The following is a 19,849-nucleotide window of genomic DNA, read 5'->3' on the forward strand; positions in this document are numbered from 1 at the left end:
ATCGGGGTGTATCGGGGTGAGAGGTGGGATGATCGGGGTGTATCGGGGTGAGAGGTGGGGCAATCAGGGTGTATCGGGGTGAGAGGTGGGGTAATCAGGGTGTATCGGGGTGAGAGGTGGGATGATTGGGGTGTATCGGGGTGAGAGGTGGGGTAATCAGGGTGTATCGGGGTGAGAGGTGGGAGGATCGGGGTGTATCGGGGTGAGAGGTGGGGTAATCAGGGTGTATCGGGGTGAGAGGTGGGAGGATCGGGGTGTATCGGGGTGAGAGGTGGGGTAATCAGGGTGTATCGGGGTGAGAGGTGGGATGATCGGGGTGTATCGGGGTGAGAGGTGGGGTAATCGGGGTGTTCGGGGTGATAGGTGGGGTAATCAGGGTGTATCGGGGTGAGAGGTGGGGTAATCAGGGTGTATCGGGGTGATAGGTGGGGTAATCAGGGTGTATCGGGGTGAGAGGTGGGGTAATCAGGGTGTATCGGGGTGATAGGTGGGGTAATCAGGGTGTATCGGGGTGATAGGTGGGGTAATCAGGGTGTATCGGGGTGATAGGTGGGGTAATCGGGGTGTTCGGGGTGATAGGTGGGGTAATCAGGGTGTATCGGGGTGATAGGTGGGGTAATCGGGGTGTTCGGGGTGATAGGTGGGGTAATCAGGGTGTATCGGGGTGAGAGGTGGGAGGATCGGGGTGTATCGGGGTGAGAGGTGGGGTAATCAGGGTGTATCGGGGTGAGAGGTGGGATGATCGGGGTGTATCGGGGTGAGAGGTGGGGTAATCAGGGTGTATCGGGGTGAGAGGTGGGATGATCGGGGTGTATCGGGGTGAGAGGTGGGGTAATCGGGGTGTTCGGGGTGATAGGTGGGGTAATCAGGGTGTATCGGGGTGAGAGGTGGGAGGATCGGGGTGTATCGGGGTGAGAGGTGGGGTAATCAGGGTGTATCGGGGTGTCTTGCACTGTGGGTAAGTCTCTCTCGGTGTTTTGGTAGATTTGTCACCCTCCTCCTCCCCTCCCTTCCTTGGAATGGCTCCATGTAGAACTGGTTGGTCTAGTTTTATAATCCAGCTTTGAGTGAGACGCAGAGACAGTGACATCGTTCCTCGCCCTGCATTCAGCGTCAGACCCTCCAACAACTACAACCACCATGTCACCGGGACCCTCCTATCCCCCACTGTGGTCTTCCAGGATCTGCCACCATCTGAGGTCCCTGCTACTTCTTTCCCTCTGCTTTACAGGTAGGACACAAACATATGAACTGTGTACAGATGGGAGTACCACCATTGTGTGTTCTGAGAGTACCACCATTGTGTGTTCTGGGAGTACCACCATTGTGTGTTCTGGGGGTACCACCATTGTGTGTTCTGGGAGTACCACCATTGTGTGTTCTGAGAGTACCACCATTGTGTGTTCTGGGAGTACCACCATTGTGTGGTCTGAGAGTACCACCATTGTGTGTTCTGGGGGTACCACCATTGTGTGTTCTGAGAGTACCACCATTGTGTGTTCTGGGAGTACCACCATTGTGTGTTCTGAGAGTACCACCATTGTGTGTTCTGGGGGTACCACCATTGTGTGTTCTGAGAGTACCACCATTGTGTGTTCTGGGAGTACCACCATTGTGTGTTCTGAGAGTACCACCATTGTGTGTTCTGGGGGTACCACCATTGTGTGTTCTGGGGGTACCACCATTGTGTGTTCTGGGGGTACCACCATTGTGTGTTCTGAGAGTACCACCATTGTGTGTTCTGAGAGTACCACCATTGTGTGTTCTGGGGGTACCACCATTGTGTGTTCTGGGGGTACCACCATTGTGTGTTCTGAGAGTACCACCATTGTGTGTTCTGGGAGTACCACCATTGTGTGTTCTGAGAGTACCACCATTGTGTGTTCTGGGAGTACCACCATTGTGTGTTCTGGGAGTACCACCATTATGTGTTCTGGGAGTACCACCATTGTGTGTTCTGGGAGTACCACCATTGTGTGTTCTGAGAGTACCACCATTGTGTGTTCTGAGAGTACCACCATTGTGTGTTCTGGGAGTACCACCATTGTGTGTTCTGAGAGTACCACCATTGTGTGTTCTGGGAGTACCACCATTGTGTGTTCTGAGAGTACCACCATTGTGTGCTCTGAGAGTACCACCATTGTGTGTTCTGGGGGTACCACCATTGTGTGTTCTGAGAGTACCACCATTGTGTGTTCTGGGAGTACCACCATTGTGTGTTCTGAGAGTACCACCATTGTGTGTTCTGGGGGTACCACCATTGTGTGTTCTGAGAGTACCACCATTGTGTGTTCTGGGGGTACCACCATTGTGTGTTCTGGGGGTACCACCATTGTGTGCTCTGAGAGTACCACCATTGTGTGTTCTGTGGGTACCACCATTGTGTGTGCTGGGAGTACCACCATTGTGTGTTCTGTGGGTACCACCATTGTGTGTGCTGGGTTCTGTCACTGTACAATGCAGGAATAGCTGCTGTCACTGGATGTCTGTCTCTATACTTCCTATGGACAAATCCGGCGATATCTCCCCTAAACAGGAGGTCTCTCCTATATGGATGTCTCAGGAGGTCTCTCCTATATGGATGTCTCAGGAGGTCTCTCCTATATGGAGGTCTCAGGAGGTCTCTCCTATATGGAGGTCTCAGGAGGTCTCTCCTATATGGAGGTCTCAGGAGGTCTCTCCTATATGGAGGTCTCAAGAGGTCTCTCCTATATGGAGGTTTCAGGAGGTCTCTCCTATATGGAGGTTTCAGGAGGTCTCTCCTATATGGAGGTCTCAGGAGGTCTCTCCTGTATGGAGGTCTCAGGAGGTCTCTCCTGTATGGAGGTCTCAAGAGGTCTCTCCTATATGGAGGTCTCAGGAGGTCTCTCCTGTATGGATGTCTCAGGATGTCTCTCCTGTATGGATGTCTCAGGAGGTCTCTCCTGTATGGATGTCTCAGGAGGTCTCTCCTGTATGGATGTCTCAGGAGGTCTCTCCTATATGGATGTCTCAGGAGGTCTCTCCTATATGGATGTCTCAGGAGGTCTCTCCTATATGGAGGTCTCAGGAGGTCTCTCCTATATGGCTGTCTCAGGAGGTCTCTCCTATATGGAGGTCTCAGGAGGTCTCTCCTATATGGAGGTCTCAGGAGGTCTCTCCTATATGGAGGCCTCAGGAGGTCTCTCCTATATGGAGGTCTCAGGAGGTCTCTCCTATATGGAGGTCTCAGGAGGTCTCTCCTATATGGATGTCTCAGGAGGTCTCTCCTGTATGGATGTCTCAGGAGGTCTCTCCTATATGGAGGTCTCAGGAGGTCTCTCCTATATGGAGGTCTCAGGAGGTCTCTCCTGTATGGATGTCTCAGGAGGTCTCTCCTATATGGAGGTCTCAGGAGGTCTCTCCTATATGGAGGTCTCAGGAGGTCTCTCCTATATGGAGGTCTCAGGAGGTCTCTCCTGTATGGATGTCTCAGGACGTCTCTCCTATATGGAGGTCTCAGGAGGTCTCTCCTATATGGATGTCTCAGGACGTCTCTCCTATATGGAGGTCTCAGGAGGTCTCTCCTATATGGATGTCTCAGGAGGTCTCTCCTATATGGATTTCTCAGGATGTCTCTCCTATATGGAGGTCTCAGGAGGTCTCTCCTATATGGAGGTCTCAGGAGGTCTCTCCTGTATGGAAGTCTCAGGAGGTCTCTCCTGTATGGATGTCTCAGGAGGTCTCTCCTATATGGAGGTCTCAGGAGGTCTCTCCTATATGGATGTCTCAGGAGGTCTCTCCTGTATGGATGTCTCAGGAGGTCTCTCCTATATGGAGGTCTCAGGAGGTCTCTCCTATATGGAGGTCTCAGGAGGTCTCTCCTATATGGAGGTCTCAGGAGGTCTCTCCTATATGGAGGTCTCAGGAGGTCTCTCCTATATGGAGGTCTCAAGAGGTCTCTCCTATATGGAGGTTTCAGGAGGTCTCTCCTATATGGAGGTTTCAGGAGGTCTCTCCTATATGGAGGTCTCAGGAGGTCTCTCCTGTATGGAGGTCTCAGGAGGTCTCTCCTGTATGGAGGTCTCAAGAGGTCTCTCCTATATGGAGGTCTCAGGAGGTCTCTCCTGTATGGATGTCTCAGGATGTCTCTCCTGTATGGATGTCTCAGGAGGTCTCTCCTGTATGGATGTCTCAGGAGGTCTCTCCTGTATGGATGTCTCAGGAGGTCTCTCCTATATGGATGTCTCAGGAGGTCTCTCCTATATGGATGTCTCAGGAGGTCTCTCCTATATGGAGGTCTCAGGAGGTCTCTCCTATATGGTTGTCTCAGGAGGTCTCTCCTATATGGAGGTCTCAGGAGGTCTCTCCTATATGGAGGTCTCAGGAGGTCTCTCCTATATGGAGGCCTCAGGAGGTCTCTCCTATATGGAGGTCTCAGGAGGTCTCTCCTATATGGAGGTCTCAGGAGGTCTCTCCTATATGGATGTCTCAGGAGGTCTCTCCTGTATGGATGTCTCAGGAGGTCTCTCCTATATGGAGGTCTCAGGAGGTCTCTCCTATATGGAGGTCTCAGGAGGTCTCTCCTGTATGGATGTCTCAGGAGGTCTCTCCTATATGGAGGTCTCAGGAGGTCTCTCCTATATGGAGGTCTCAGGAGGTCTCTCCTATATGGAGGTCTCAGGAGGTCTCTCCTGTATGGATGTCTCAGGACGTCTCTCCTATATGGAGGTCTCAGGAGGTCTCTCCTATATGGATGTCTCAGGACGTCTCTCCTATATGGAGGTCTCAGGAGGTCTCTCCTATATGGATGTCTCAGGAGGTCTCTCCTATATGGATTTCTCAGGATGTCTCTCCTATATGGAGGTCTCAGGAGGTCTCTCCTATATGGAGGTCTCAGGAGGTCTCTCCTGTATGGAAGTCTCAGGAGGTCTCTCCTGTATGGATGTCTCAGGAGGTCTCTCCTATATGGAGGTCTCAGGAGGTCTCTCCTATATGGAGGTCTCAGGAGGTCTCTCCTGTATGGATGTCTCAGGAGGTCTCTCCTATATGGAGGTCTCAGGAGGTCTCTCCTGTATGGAGGTCTCAGGAGGTCTCTCCTATATGGAGGTCTCAGGAGGTCTCTCCTGTATGGATGTCTCAGGAGGTCTCTCCTGTATGGATGTCTCAGGAGGTCTCTCCTATATGGAGGTCTCAGGAGGTCTCTCCTATATGGAGGTCTCATTTTGGTTGGACACTGGGTGGGTATTGTAGGGGTGAAGTTACCCCAGAGGGGGAGGGGAGCAGGGCTCTGATCACATATAATATGGGGGTTGGTTGGACACTGGGTGGGTATTGTAGGGGGTGAAGTTGCCCCAGAGGGGGAGAAGGGCTCTGATCACATATAATGTGGGGATTAGTTGGACACTGGGTGGGTACTGTAGGAGGTGAATGCTCTAGGGGTGTCGGGTCAGGAGAGGACATTTTTAAGGTGAAACCTTCACTTGCTGCATGCTTGTTTTGGGTCTTTGTTTAGTAGTAGTAGATAGAAGTAGTGATAGAAGGATCAGGATGACTTTCCTGCACCTTGGCTGATTCTATATATCTCTCCTCTGGGTATATAGATCAGATATAAAGGGGGACTGTGACTTGGAGAACAGATCTCCTGTCAGGCTTCAGCTCCCCATAACCTTCCATTGATTCAGAACGTAAGCTCTTGGGCTCAGCATTTCCTGCAGAGATTACAATGTATGATTGAGAAATGTCCATGAAGCGGGGTGACACATGAACGAAGCATTCCTAGGTCACCATGATTCATAATTCCGGGGTGACAGTAACATGTACAGGACACTTTTGCTGTCACGCAGGCCTCTGATCGGTTGCCGGAGTTTATAACACACCAGATCTCACCAAATTCCTCGTAAATGGTTCCAGCCCTCCTTCTACTCTGTAATTAAAGGTTTAGTGGAGGAGCTGTGAGAGTCGGCTGAGCTCTGTCAGTATCTGGAGGGGGGGGGGTGGCTCTGGGGCAGAAGGGGATCGTCTATCGATATTGGGGTGTTACATCAGTGTGGACTGTCAGTATGGAGGGTGTTGGGTCAGATGGATTGTCAGTATGGGGGGTGTTGGGTCAGATGGATTGTCAGTATGGAGGGTGTTGGGTCAGATGGATTGTCGGTATGGGGGGTGTTGGGTCAGATGGATTGTCGGTATGGGGGGTGTTGGGTCAGATGGATTGTCAGTATGGAGGGTGTTGGGTCAGATGGATTGTCAGTATGGAGGGTGTTGGGTCAGATGGATTGTCAGTATGGAGGGTGTTGGGTCAGATGGATTGTCAGTATGGAGGGTGTTGGGTCAGATGGATTGTCAGTATGGGGGGTGTTGGGTCAGATGGATTGTCAGTATGGGGGGTGTTGGGTCAGATGGATTGTCAGTATGGAGGGTGTCGGGTCAGATGGATTGTCAGTATGGAGGGTGTCGGGTCAGATGGATTGTCAGTATGGAGGGTGTTGGGTCAGATGGATTGTCAGTATGGGGGGTGTTGGGTCAGATGGATTGTCAGTATGGAGGGTGTCGGGTCAGATGGATTGTCAGTATGGAGGGTGTCGGGTCAGATGGATTGTCAGTATGGAGGGTGTTGGGTCAGATGGATTGTCAGTATGGGGGGTGTTGGGTCAGATGGATTGTCAGTATGGAGGGTGTTGGGTCAGATGGACTGTCAGTATGGAGGGTGTTGGGTCAGATGGATTGTCAGTATGGAGGGTGTTGGGTCAGATGGATTGTCAGTATGGAGGGTGTCGGGTCAGATGGATTGTCAGTATGGAGGGTGTTGGGTCAGATGGATTGTCAGTATGAAGGGTGTTGGGTCAGATGGATTGTCGGTATGGGGGGTGTTGGGTCAGATGGATTGTCAGTATGGGGGGTGTTGGGTCAGATGGATTGTCAGTATGAAGGGTGTTGGGTCAGATGGATTGTCAGTATGGAGGGTGTTGGGTCAGATGGATTGTCAGTATGAAGGGTGTTGGGTCAGATGGATTGTCGGTATGGGGGGTGTTGGGTCAGATGGATTGTCAGTATGGGGGGTGTTGGGTCAGATGGACTGTCAGTATGAAGGGTGTTGGGTCAGATGGATTGTCAGTATGGAGGGTGTTGGGTCAGATGGATTGTCAGTATGGGGGGTGTTGGGTCAGATGGATTGTCAGTATGGAGGGTGTTGGGTCAGATGGATTGTCAGTATGGAGGGTGTTGGGTCAGATGGATTGTCAGTATGGGGGGTGTTGGGTCAGATGGATTGTCAGTATGGAGGGTGTTGGGTCAGATGGACTGTCAGTATGGAGGGTGTTGGGTCAGATGGATTGTCAGTATGGAGGGTGTTGGGTCAGATGGATTGTCAGTATGGGGGGTGTTGGGTCAGATGGATTGTCAGTATGGAGGGTGTTGGGTCAGATGGATTGTCAGTATGGAGGGTGTTGGGTCAGATGGATTGTCAGTATGGGGGGTGTTGGGTCAGATGGATTGTCAGTATGGAGGGTGTTGGGTCAGATGGATTGTCAGTATGGGGGGTGTTGGGTCAGATGGATTGTCAGTATGGAGGGTGTTGGGTCAGATGGATTGTCAGTATGGAGGGTGTTGGGTCAGATGGATTGTCAGTATGAAGGGTGTTGGGTCAGATGGACTGTCGGTATGGAGGGTGTTGGGTCAGATGGATTGTCAGTATGGAGGGTGTTGGGTCAGATGGATTGTCAGTATGGAGGGTGTTGGGTCAGATGGACTGTCAGTATGGAGGGTGTTGGGTCAGATGGATTGTCAGTATGAAGGGTGTTGGGTCAGATGGATTGTCAGTATGGAGGGTGTTGGGTCAGATGGATTATCAGTATGGAGGGTGTTGGGTCAGATGGATTGTCAGTATGGAGGGTGTCGGGTCAGATGGACTGTCGGTATGGAGGGTGTTGGGTCAGATGGATTGTCAGTATGGAGGGTCTTGGGTCAGATGGACTGTCAGTATGGAGGGTGTTGGGTCAGATGGATTGTCAGTATGGAGGGTGTTGGGTCAGATGGATTGTCAGTATGGAGGGTGTTGGGTCAGATGGATTGTCGGTATGGGGGGTGTTGTGTCAGATGGATTGTCAGTATGGAGGGTGTTGGGTCAGATGGATTGTCAGTATGGAGGGTGTTGGGTCAGATGGACTGTCGGTATGGAGGGTGTTGGGTCAGATGGATTGTCAGTATGGAGGGTGTTGGGTCAGATGGATTGTCAGTATGGAGGGTGTTGGGTCAGATGGATTGTCAGTATGGAGGGTGTTGGGTCAGATGGATTGTCAGTATGAAGGGTGTTGGGTCAGATGGATTGTCAGTATGGGGGGTGTTGGGTCAGATGGATTGTCAGTATGGAGGGTGTTGGGTCAGATGGATTGTCAGTATGGGGGGTGTTGGGTCAGATGGACTGTCAGTATGAAGGGTGTTGTGTCAGATGGATTGTCAGTATGGGGGGTGTTGTGTCAGATGGATTGTCAGTATGGGGGGTGTTGGGTCAGATGGATTGTCAGTATGGGGGGGTGTTGTGTCAGATGGATTGTCAGTATGGGGGGTGTTGGGTCAGATGGATTGTCAGTATGGAGGGTGTTGGGTCAGATGGATTGTCGGTATGGAGGGTGTTGGGTCAGATGGATTGTCAGTATGGAGGGTGTTGGGTCAGATGGATTGTCAGTATGGGGGGTGTTGGGTCAGATGGATTGTCAGTATGGGGGGTGTTGGGTCAGATGGATTGTCAGTATGGGGGGTGTTGGGTCAGATGGATTGTCAGTATGGGGGGTGTTGGGTCAGATGGATTGTCAGTATGGAGGGTGTTGGGTCAGATGGATTGTCAGTATGGAGGGTGTTGGGTCAGATGGATTGTCAGTATGGAGGGTGTTGGGTCAGATGGATTGTCGGTATGGGGGGTGTTGGGTCAGATGGATTGTCAGTATGGGGGGTGTTGGGTCAGATGGACTGTCAGTATGAAGGGTGTTGGGTCAGATGGATTTTCAGTATGGAGGGTGTTGGGTCAGATGGATTGTCAGTATGGAGGGTGTTGGGTCAGATGGACTGTCAGTATGAAGGGTGTTGGGTCAGATGGATTGTCAGTATGGGGGATGTTGTGTCAGATGGATTGTCAGTATGGGGGGTGTTGGGTCAGATGGATTGTCAGTATGGAGGGTGTTGGGTCAGATGGATTGTCAGTATGGAGGGTGTTGGGTCAGATGGATTGTCAGTATGGAGGGTGTTGGGTCAGATGGATTGTCAGTATGGGGGGTGTTGGGTCAGATGGATTGTCAGTATGGAGGGTGTTGGGTCAGATGGATTGTCAGTATGGAGGGTGTTGGGTCAGATGGATTGTCAGTATGGAGGGTGTTGGGTCAGATGGACTGTCAGTATGAAGGGTGTTGGGTCAGATGGATTGTCAGTATGGGGGGTGTTGGGTCAGATGGATTGTCAGTATGGAGGGTGTTGTGTCAGATGGATTGTCAGTATGGGGGGTGTTGGGTCAGATGGATTGTCAGTATGGAGGGTGTCGGGTCAGATGGATTGTCAGTATGGAGGGTGTTGGGTCAGATGGATTGTCGGTATGGGGGGTGTTGGGTCAGATGGATTGTCAGTATGGAGGGTGTTGGGTCAGATGGATTGTCAGTATGGAGGGTGTCGGGTCAGATGGACTGTCAGTATGGAGGGTGTTGGGTCAGATGGATTGTCAGTATGGAGGGTGTTGGGTCAGATGGATTGTCAGTATGGAGGGTGTCGGGTCAGATGGACTGTCAGTATGGAGGGTGTTGGGTCAGATGGATTGTCAGTATGGAGGGTGTTGGGTCAGATGGACTGTCAGTATGGAGGGTGTTGGGTCAGATGGATTGTCAGTATGGAGGGTGTTGGGTCAGATGGATTGTCAGTATGGGGGGTGTTGGGTCAGATGGACTGTCAGTATGGAGGGTGTTGGGTCAGATGGATTGTCAGTATGGGGGGTGTTGGGTCAGATGGATTGTCAGTATGGAGGGTGTTGGGTCAGATGGATTGTCAGTATGGAGGGTGTTGGGTCAGATGGACTGTCAGTATGGAGGGTGTTGGGTCAGATGGATTGTCAGTATGGAGGGTGTTGGGTCAGATGGATTGTCAGTATGGGGGGTGTTGGGTCAGATGGATTGTCAGTATGAAGGGTGTTGGGTCAGATGGATTGTCAGTATGGATGGTGTTGGGTCAGATGGATTGTCAGTATGGGGGGTGTTGGGTCAGATGGATTGTCAATATGGAGGGTGTTGGGTCAGATGGATTGTCAGTATGGAGGGTGTTGGGTCAGATGGATTGTCAGTATGGAGGGTGTTGGGTCAGATGGATTGTCAGTATGGGGGGTGTTGGGTCAGATGGACTGTCAGTATGGGGGGTGTTGGGTCAGATGGATTGTCAGTATGGGGGGTGTTGGGTCAGATGGATTGTCAGTATGGAGGGTGTTGGGTCAGATGGATTGTCAGTATGGGGGGTGTTGGGTCAGATGGATTGTCAGTATGGAGGGTGTTGGGTCAGATGGACTGTCAGTATGAAGGGTGTTGGGTCAGATGGATTGTCAGTATGGGGGGTGTTGGGTCAGATGGACTGTCAGTATGGAGGGTGTTGGGTCAGATGGATTTTCAGTATGGAGGGTGTTGGGTCAGATGGATTGTCAGTATGGAGGGTGTTGTGTCAGATGGATTGTCAGTATGAAGGGTGTTGGGTCAGATGGATTGTCAGTATGGAGGGTGTCGGGTCAGATGGACTGTCAGTATGGAGGGTGTTGGGTCAGATGGATTGTCAGTATGGAGGGTGTTGGGTCAGATGGATTGTCAGTATGGAGGGTGTTGGGTCAGATGGATTGTCAGTATGGGGGGTGTTGGGTCAGATGGATTGTCAGTATGGAGGGTGTTGGGTCAGATGGATTGTCAGTATGGGGGGTGTTGGGTCAGATGGACTGTCAGTATGGAGGGTGTTGGGTCAGATGGATTGTCAGTATGGAGGTGTTGGGTCAGATGGATTGTCAGTATGGTGGGTGTTGGGTCAGATGGACTGTCAGTATGGGGGGTGTTGGGTCAGATGGATTGTCAGTATGGGGGGTGTTGGGTCAGATGGACTGTCAGTATGGAGGGTGTTGGGTCAGATGGATTGTCAGTATGGGGGGTGTTGGGTCAGATGGATTGTCAGTATGGAGGGTGTTGGGTCAGATGGACTGTCAGTATGGGGGGTGTTGGGTCAGATGGATTGTCAGTATGGGGGGTGTTGGGTCAGATGGATTGTCAGTATGGAGGGTGTTGGGTCAGATGGATTGTCAGTATGGAGGGTGTTGGGTCAGATGGATTGTCAGTATGGGGGGTGTTGGGTCAGATGGACTGTCAGTATGGAGGGTGTTGGGTCAGATGGATTGTCAGTATGGGGGGTGTTGGGTCAGATGGATTGTCAGTATGGAGGGTGTTGGGTCAGATGGATTGTCAGTATGGGGGGTGTTGGGTCAGATGGACTGTCAGTATGGGGGGTGTTGGGTCAGATGGATTGTCAGTATGGAGGGTGTTGGGTCAGATGGACTGTCAGTATGAAGGGTGTTGGGTCAGATGGATTGTCAGTATGGAGGGTGTTGGGTCAGATGGATTGTCAGTATGGGGGGTGTTGGGTCAGATGGACTGTCAGTATGAAGGGTGTTGGGTCAGATGGATTGTCAGTATGGAGGGTGTTGGGTCAGATGGATTGTCAGTATGGAGGGTGTTGGGTCAGATGGACTGTCAGGATGGCTGTTAGGCTGACTGGTCTGTAATTCCCAGGGATGTTTTTTGGGCCCTTTTTAAATATTGGTGCTACATTGGCTTTTCTCCAATCAGCTGGTACCATTCCAGTCAATAGACTGTCTGTAAAAATTAGGAACAACGGTCTGGCAATCACCTGACTGAGTTCCCTAAGTACCCTCGGATGCAAGCCATCTGGTCCCGGTGATTTATTAATGTTAAGTTTCTCAAGTCTAATTTTAATTCTGTCCTCTGATAACCATGGAGGTGCTTCCTGTGTTGTGTCCTGAGGATAAACACTGCAGTTTTGGTTACTGAAGCCCCCCGATTCACTCGTGAAGACTGAGGAGAAGAATAAATTCAATACCTTTGCCATCTCCCCATCCTTTGTAACCAGATGTCCTTCCTCATTCTTTATGGGGCCAATATAGTCTGTCCTCCTTTTTTACTGTTTACATACTTAAAGAATTTCTTGGGATTTTTTTTGCTCTCCTCCGCTATGTGTCTTTCATGTTCTATCTTAGCCGTCCTAATTGCACCCTTACATTTCTTATTGCATTCTTTGTAAATTCTGAATGCTGAGGATGATCCCTCAACCTTGTATTTTTTGAAGGTCTTCTCCTTTGCTTTTATATGCATTTTTACATTGGAGTTAAGCCATCCAGGACTTTTGTTCGCTCTTTTAAATTTATTACCCAATGGGATACATTGGCTAATGCCCTTATTTAATATGCTCTTAAAGCAAACCCATCTCTCCTCCGTATTCTTTGTTCCTGTGTTGGGTCAGATGGATTGTGTGATATAACACTCTCCTGTGATACGGGTGTATGGGAAGTGCTGGGCCCGTGTGATATAACACTCTCCTGTCATACAGTGTATGGGAAGTGCTGGGCCCGTGTGATATAACACTCTCCTGTCATACGGGTGTATGGGAAGTGCTGGGCCCGTGTGATATAACACTCTCCTGTCATACGGGTGTATGGGAAGTGCTGGGCCCGTGTGATTTATGACTCCTCAGCTCTCAGAGGTTTCCCATCTCTGGTGGAGTCTTCAGGGGGTTGGTTCAGACACAAAGCAGCAGAGAGGCGGCTCCGTCTTCCTCAGGTGTGACACGGTTGAGGTCTGGCTGGTATAATGTGCCGGTATAATGTGCCGGTATCACCTCTTGGCTGAGTGTTCCGTCTCCCGGAGTAATTGGCTGCATTACACAAACATGAAGCAATGGAATGCAGTGAAAGGTCTGAATAGAAAACCTTCTAATCCTTCAGAACGTCCCATTCCTGGTATTGACTCACCAAATATTCCACAATAGACAGGGAGGGTCAGACAAACATGGCCTGCTCTGCACACCGGGGGAGGGGCTTAGAGGACTTTTATCACCTGGAAATACAACATTTTCTGCTCTTTCTAAAATATTCATCGATGTTCTGATTATCGGCACAGTCCGGGTATTGTCCGGATCTAACCTAGCATGGAAAAGAAGAAAGGGAACAGCGCTCTCTGCAGGGACAACTCAATCCATACACCGGATCCACTCACAGGTGCCGAGGCTCGATGTGTCCCAACACAGTCCAATGCAACAGTAATAAGGAGAGCCGGCAAAACTGTAATCCTTGAAGTGACGTTTATTGGTACATCAGAGTGACAATAAAACAATAAAGCTGACGCGTTTCTGCAGTAGTCGTAGCTAGTTTGAAATAGATATGACAAAATATATATACACTCACATACACACATACAAACTCCATCTCTACAAAATTGGCCTATCAAGTTGGTGTCACAGAAAATGAACATATTTCATTGATATCCATTATTCAGTGGTTGGTGACTTCACCCGTTTTTAGCCACCATGAGAAGAAAAAGACAATATAAAAAGTTCTTTTGTTGAGCCAAAAAGTAATGTGTAGAAAAAATGCTACATGAGATATTGAGACCTTATTACTCCAAGGGGGAAATATATTCCTTAAAGGAAAGGAAAATGTTCAAAGTGTTCAAATAAAATACTATGTAGTAACAACAAAATCTAAAGTCAAGATTAATGGCAGGATCAAAAGAAGGAAAAGAAAAAAAAAAAAGGGGGGGGGGATTCAATTTATGGCAGGATCAAAGAAGAAGGGGATTGGATTTATGACAGGATCACAAAGGAGGGTGTTGAATCTATGGCAGGATCAAAAAAAAAAAAAATTGTACCTGTTTTTTTATCCTGCCATAAATTCAATCCCCCTTTTTTGTGATTCTGCTATAAATTATTCCCCTTCTTTTTTGATCCTGCCATAAATTGCATCCTTTTTTTTGGTCCTGCCATTATTCCATCCCTCCTTCTTCATTCATTGTATTTTTTTTTTTTTTTTGATCCTGCCATAGATTCAACACCCTCCTTTGTGATCCTGTCATAAATCCAATCCCCTTCTTTTTTGATCCTGCCATAAATTGAACCCCCCCCCTTTTTTTTTTTTTTTTCTTTTCCTTCTTTTGATCCTGCCATTAATCTTGACTTTAGATTTTGTTGTTACTACATAGTATTGCCCAAGAGGGTTAAGGCAGTGCTGGAAAATAATGGTGGCCACACAAAATATTGACACTTTGGGCCCAATTTGGAGATTTTCACTTAGGGGTGTACTGACTTTTGTTGCCAGCGGTTTAGACATTAATGGCTGTGTGTTGAGTTATTTTGAGGGGACAGTAAATTTACACTGTTATACAAGCTGTACACTCACTACTTTACATTGTAGACAAGTGTCATTTCTTCAGTGTTGTCACATGAAAAGAGAGAAGAAAAGATTTACACAAATGTCACTGAGGGGTGTACTTACTTTTGTCAGATACTGTATGTATATACATATGCACTATATTACCAAAAGTATTGGTCCCCCCTTTACACACACATGACCTTTAATGACCCCCCACTCTTAGTCCGGAGGGTTCAATATTGAGTTGGCTCCGCCCTTTACAGATATAACAGCTTCACCTCTTCTGGGAAGGCCGTCCACAAGGTTTAGGAGGGTGTCTGTGGGAATGTTTGACCATTCTTCCAGAAGAGCATTTGTGAGGTCAGGCACTGATGTTGGATGAGAAGGTCTGGCTCACAGTCTCCAAAGGTGTTCTATGGGGTTGAGGTCAGGACTCTGTGCAGGCCAGTCAAGTTCCTCCATCCCAAACTCGCTCATCCATGTCTTTATGGACCTTGCTTTGTGCACTGGTGGGCAGTCATGTTGGAACAGGAAGGGGCCGTCCCCAAACTCCTCCCACAAAGTTGGGAGCATGAAATTGTCCAAAATGTCTTGGTATGCGGACGCCTTAAGGATCGGAGGATTATGGTGGTGGGTTATTTTTCAGGGGTTGGGCTCCACCAAATCATTTGTACCAGAGCACAAGGCAAGGTCCATAAAGACATGGATGAGCGAGTTTGGGGTGGAGGAACCTGACTGGCCTGCACAGAGTCCTGACCTCAACCCCATAGAACACCTTTGGAGACTGTGAGCCAGACCTTCTCATCCAACATCAGTGCCTAACCTCACAAATGCTCTTCTGGAAGAATGGTCAAACATTCCGATAGACCAGTGATGGGGAACCTCGGCACCCCTGATGTTTTGGAACTGCATTTCCCATGATTCTCAACTACATTTCAGGCTGCAGGAGCATCATGGGAAATGTAGTTCCAAAACATCAGGGGTGCCGAGGTTCTCCATCACTGCCACAGACACCCTCCTAAACCTTGTGGACGGCCTTCCCAGAAGAGGTGAAGCTGTTATATCTGTAAAGGGCGGAGCCAACTCAATATTGAACCCTCCGGACTAAGACTGGGATGTCATTAAAGGTCATGTGTGTGTAAAGGGGAGGAGCCAACTCAATATTGAACCCTCCGGACTAAGACTGGGGGGTCATTAAAGGTCATGTGTGTGTAAAGGGGAGGAGCCAACTCAATATTGAACCCTCCGGACTAAGACTGGGGGGTCATTAAAGGTCATGTGTGTGTAAAGGGGAGGAGCCAACTCAATATTGAACCCTCCGGACTAAGACTGGGATGTCATTAAAGGTCATGTGTGTGTAAAGGGCGGAGCCAACTCAATATTGAACCCTCCAGACTAAGACTGGGGGGTCATTAAAGGTCATGTGTGTGTAAAGGGCGGAGCCAACTCAATATTGAACCCTCCAGACTAAGACTGGGGGGTCATTAAAGGTCATGTGTGTGTAAAGGGCGGAGCCAACTCAATATTGAACCCTCCGGACTAAGACTGGGGGGTCATTAAAGGTCATGTGTGTGTAAAGGGGAGGAGCCAACTCAATATTGAACCCTCCGGACTAAGACTGGGATGTCATTAAAGGTCATGTGTGTGTAAAGGGGAGGAGCCAACTCAATATTGAACCCTCCGGACTAAGACTGGGGGGTCATTAAAGGTCATGTGTGTGTAAAGGGCGGAGCCAACTCATTAATACTTTGGACAATATAAAGTATATCCTAGATAAGAGCGCCGTCTATAAATTTGTTCTGTTTTGTATTCGCCGTTAATTCGTATTTCGTCATTTGTGTCCAACATTTAATCTGAATTCTACAAAATATGAACGTTCCTTGTGCTGAATTTAAAAAGCAAAAAATACCTTTCTCAATATGGCAACTTATTATGAGGGCCCCCCATCCCTGTGCTCATTATGAGGGGCCCCCACCATCCCTGTGCTCATTATGAGGGGCCCCCACCATCCCTGTGCTCATTATGAGGGGCCCCCACCATCCCTGTGCTCATTATGAGGGGCCCCCACCATCCCTGTGCTCATTATGAGGGGCCCCCACCATCCCTGTGCTCATTATGAGGGGCCCCCACCATCCCTGTGCTCATTATGAGGGCCCCCCATCCCTGTGCTCATTATGAGGGGCTCCCACCATCCCTGTGCTCATTATGAGGGGCCCCCACCATCCCTGTGCTCATTATGAGGGGCCCCCCCCATCCCTGTGCTCATTATGAGGGGCCCCCACCATCCCTGTGCTCATTATGAGGGCCCCCCCCATCCCTGTGCTCATTATGAGGGGCCCCCCCCATCCCTGTGCTCATTATGAGGGGCCCCCACCATCCCTGTGCTCATTATGAGGGGCTCCCACCATCCCTGTGCTCATTATGAGGGGCTCCCACCATCCCTGTGCTCATTATGAGGGGCCCCCCCCATCCCTGTGCTCATTATGAGGGGCTCCCACCATCCCTGTGCTCATTATGAGGGGCCCCCCCCATCCCTGTGCTCATTATGAGGGGCTCCCACCATCCCTGTGCTCATTATGAGGGGCCCCCCCCATCCCTGTGCTCATTATGAGGGACTCCCACCATCCCTGTGCTCATTATGATCGGCTCCCACCATCCCTGTGCTCATTATGAGGGACTCCCACCATCCCTGTGCTCATTATGATCGGCTCCCACCATCCCTGTGCTCATTATGAGGGACTCCCACCATCCCTGTGCTCATTATGAGGGACTCCCACCATCCCTGTGCTCATTATGAGGGGCCCCCACCATCCCTGTGCTCATTATGAGGGGCCCCCACCATCCCTGTGCTCATTATGAGGGGCTCCCCCCATCCCTGTGCTGTGCTCATTATGAGGGGCTCCCACCATCCCTGTGCTGTGCTCATTATGAGGGCCCCCCCATCCCTGTACTCATTATGAGGGGCTCCCACCATCCCTGTGCTCATTATGAGGGCCCCCACCATCCCTGTGCTCATTATGAGGGGCTCCCACCATCCCTGTGCTCATTATGAGGGGCCCCCACCATCCCTGTGCTCATTATGAGGGGCCCCCACCATCCCTGTGCTCATTATGAGGGGCCCCCACCATCCCTGTGCTCATTATGAGGGGCCCCCACCATCCCTGTGCTCATTATGAGGGGCCCCCACCATCCCTGTGCTCATTATGAGGGGCCCCCACCATCCCTGTGCTCATTATGAGGGGCTCCCACCATCCCTGTGTTCATTATGAGGGGCCCCCACCATCCCTGTGCTCATTATGAGGGGCTCCCACCATCCCTGTGTTCATTATGAGGGGCTCCCACCATCCCTGTGCTGTGCTCATTATGAGGGGCTCCCACCATCCTTGTGCTCATTATGAGGGGCTCCCACCATCCCTGTGCTCATTATGAGGGGCTCCCACCATCCCTGTGCTCATTATGAGGGGCTCCCACCATCCCTGTGCTGTGCTCATTATGAGGGGCCCCCACCATCCCTGTGCTGTGCTCATTATGAGGGGCCCCCACCATCCCTGTGCTGTGCTCATTATGAGGGGCTCCCACCATCCCTGTGCTCATTATGAGGGGCCCCCACCATCCCTGTGCTCATTATGAGGGGCTCCCCCCATCCCTGTGCTCATTATGAGGGGCCCCCACCATCCCTGTGCTGTGCTCATTATGAGGGGCCCCCACCATCCCTGTGCTGTGCTCATTATGAGGGGCTCCCACCATCCCTGTGCTCATTATGAGGGGCTCCCCCCATCCCTGTGCTCATTATGAGGGGCTCCCACCATCCCTGTGCTCATTATGAGGGGCTCCCCCCATCCCTGTGCTCATTATGAGGGGCCCCCACCATCCCTGTGCTGTGCTCATTATGAGGGGCCCCCACCATCCCTGTGCTGTGCTCATTATGAGGGGCCCCCACCATCCCTGTGCTGTGCTCATTATGAGGGGCTCCCACCATCCCTGTGCTCATTATGAGGGGCTCCCACCATCCCTGTGCTCATTATGAGGGGCCCCCACCATCCCTGTGCTCATTATGAGGGGCCCCCACCATCCCTGTGCTGTGCTCATTATGAGGGGCCCCCACCATCCCTGTGCTGTGCTCATTATGAGGGGCCCCCACCATCCCTGTGCTCATTATGAGGGGCCCCCACCATCCCTGTGCTCATTATGAGGGGCCCCCACCATCCCTGTGCTCATTATGAGGGCCCCCCCCACCCCTGTGCTCATTATGAGGGGCCCCCACCATCCCTGTGCTCATTATGAGGGGCCCCCACCATCCCTGTGCTCATTATGAGGGGCTCCCACCATCCCTGTGCTCATTATGAGGGGCCCCCACCATCCCTGTGCTCATTATGAGGGGCTCCCCCCATCCCTGTGCTCATTATGAGGGGCTCCCCCCATCCCTGTGCTCATTATGAGGGGCTCCCACCATCCCTGTGCTCATTATGAGGGGCTCCCATCATCCCTGTGCTCATTATGAGGGGCTCCCACCATCCCTGTGCTCATTATGAGGGGCCCCCACCATCCCTGTGCTCATTATGAGGGGCCCCCACCATCCCTGTGCTCATTATGAGGGGCCCCCACCATCCCTGTGCTCATTATGAGGGGCCCCCACCATCCCTGTGCTCATTATGAGGGGCTCCCACCATCCCTGTGCTCATTATGAGGGGCTCCCACCATCCCTGTGCTCATTATGAGGGGCCCCCCCATCCCTGTGCTCATTATGAGGGGCTCCCACCATCCCTGTGCTCATTATGAGGGGCCCCCACCATCCCTGTGCTCATTATGAGGGGCCCCCACCATCCCTGTGCTCATTATGAGGGGCCCCCACCATCCCTGTGCTGTGCTCATTATGAGGGGCTCCCACCATCCCTGTGCTCATTATGAGGGGCTCCCATCATCCCTGTGCTCATTATGAGGGGCCCCCACCATCCCTGTGCTGTGCTCATTATGAGGGGCCCCCACCATCCCTGTGCTCATTATGAGGGGCTCCCACCATCCCTGTGCTCATTATGAGGGGCCCCCACCATCCCTGTGCTCATTATGAGGGGCCCCCACCATCCCTGTGCTCATTATGAGGGGCTCCCATCATCCCTGTGCTCATTATGAGGGGCTCCCCCCATCCCTGTGCTCATTATGAGGGGCCCCCACCATCCCTGTGCTCATTATGAGGGGCTCCCAGCATCCCTGTGCTCATTATGAGGGGCCCCCCCACCCCTGTGCTCATTATGAGGGGCTCCCATCATCCCTGTGCTCATTATGAGGGGCTCCCCCCATCCCTGTGCTCATTATGAGGGGCCCCCACCATCCCTGTGCTCATTATGAGGGGCTCCCACCATCCCTGTGCTCATTATGAGGGGCTCCCATCATCCCTGTGCTCATTATGAGGGGCTCCCATCATCCCTGTGCTCATTATGAGGGGCTCCC

The 19,849-nt window shown here is 51.1% G+C and overlaps 1 protein-coding gene across 1 annotated transcript in view; it reads left to right on the forward strand.

Annotated features, from left to right (window-relative positions):
• Window positions 1–1,023: 1,023 nt before the first annotated feature.
• The window catches only part of NECTIN4 (nectin cell adhesion molecule 4), a 123,646-nt gene continuing 104,820 nt past the window's right edge, over window positions 1,024–19,849 (forward strand). The window contains exon 1 of the mRNA XM_073608874.1: window positions 1,024–1,231. Coding sequence (XP_073464975.1) covers window positions 1,141–1,231 — 91 coding nt within the window. The 5' untranslated portion in view covers window positions 1,024–1,140. The remainder of the gene's footprint in view (window positions 1,232–19,849) is intronic.

Source organism: Aquarana catesbeiana, linkage group LG13 (genome assembly GCF_042186555.1).
Source record: "Aquarana catesbeiana isolate 2022-GZ linkage group LG13, ASM4218655v1, whole genome shotgun sequence".
Taxonomy (NCBI): Eukaryota; Metazoa; Chordata; class Amphibia; order Anura; family Ranidae; genus Aquarana; species Aquarana catesbeiana.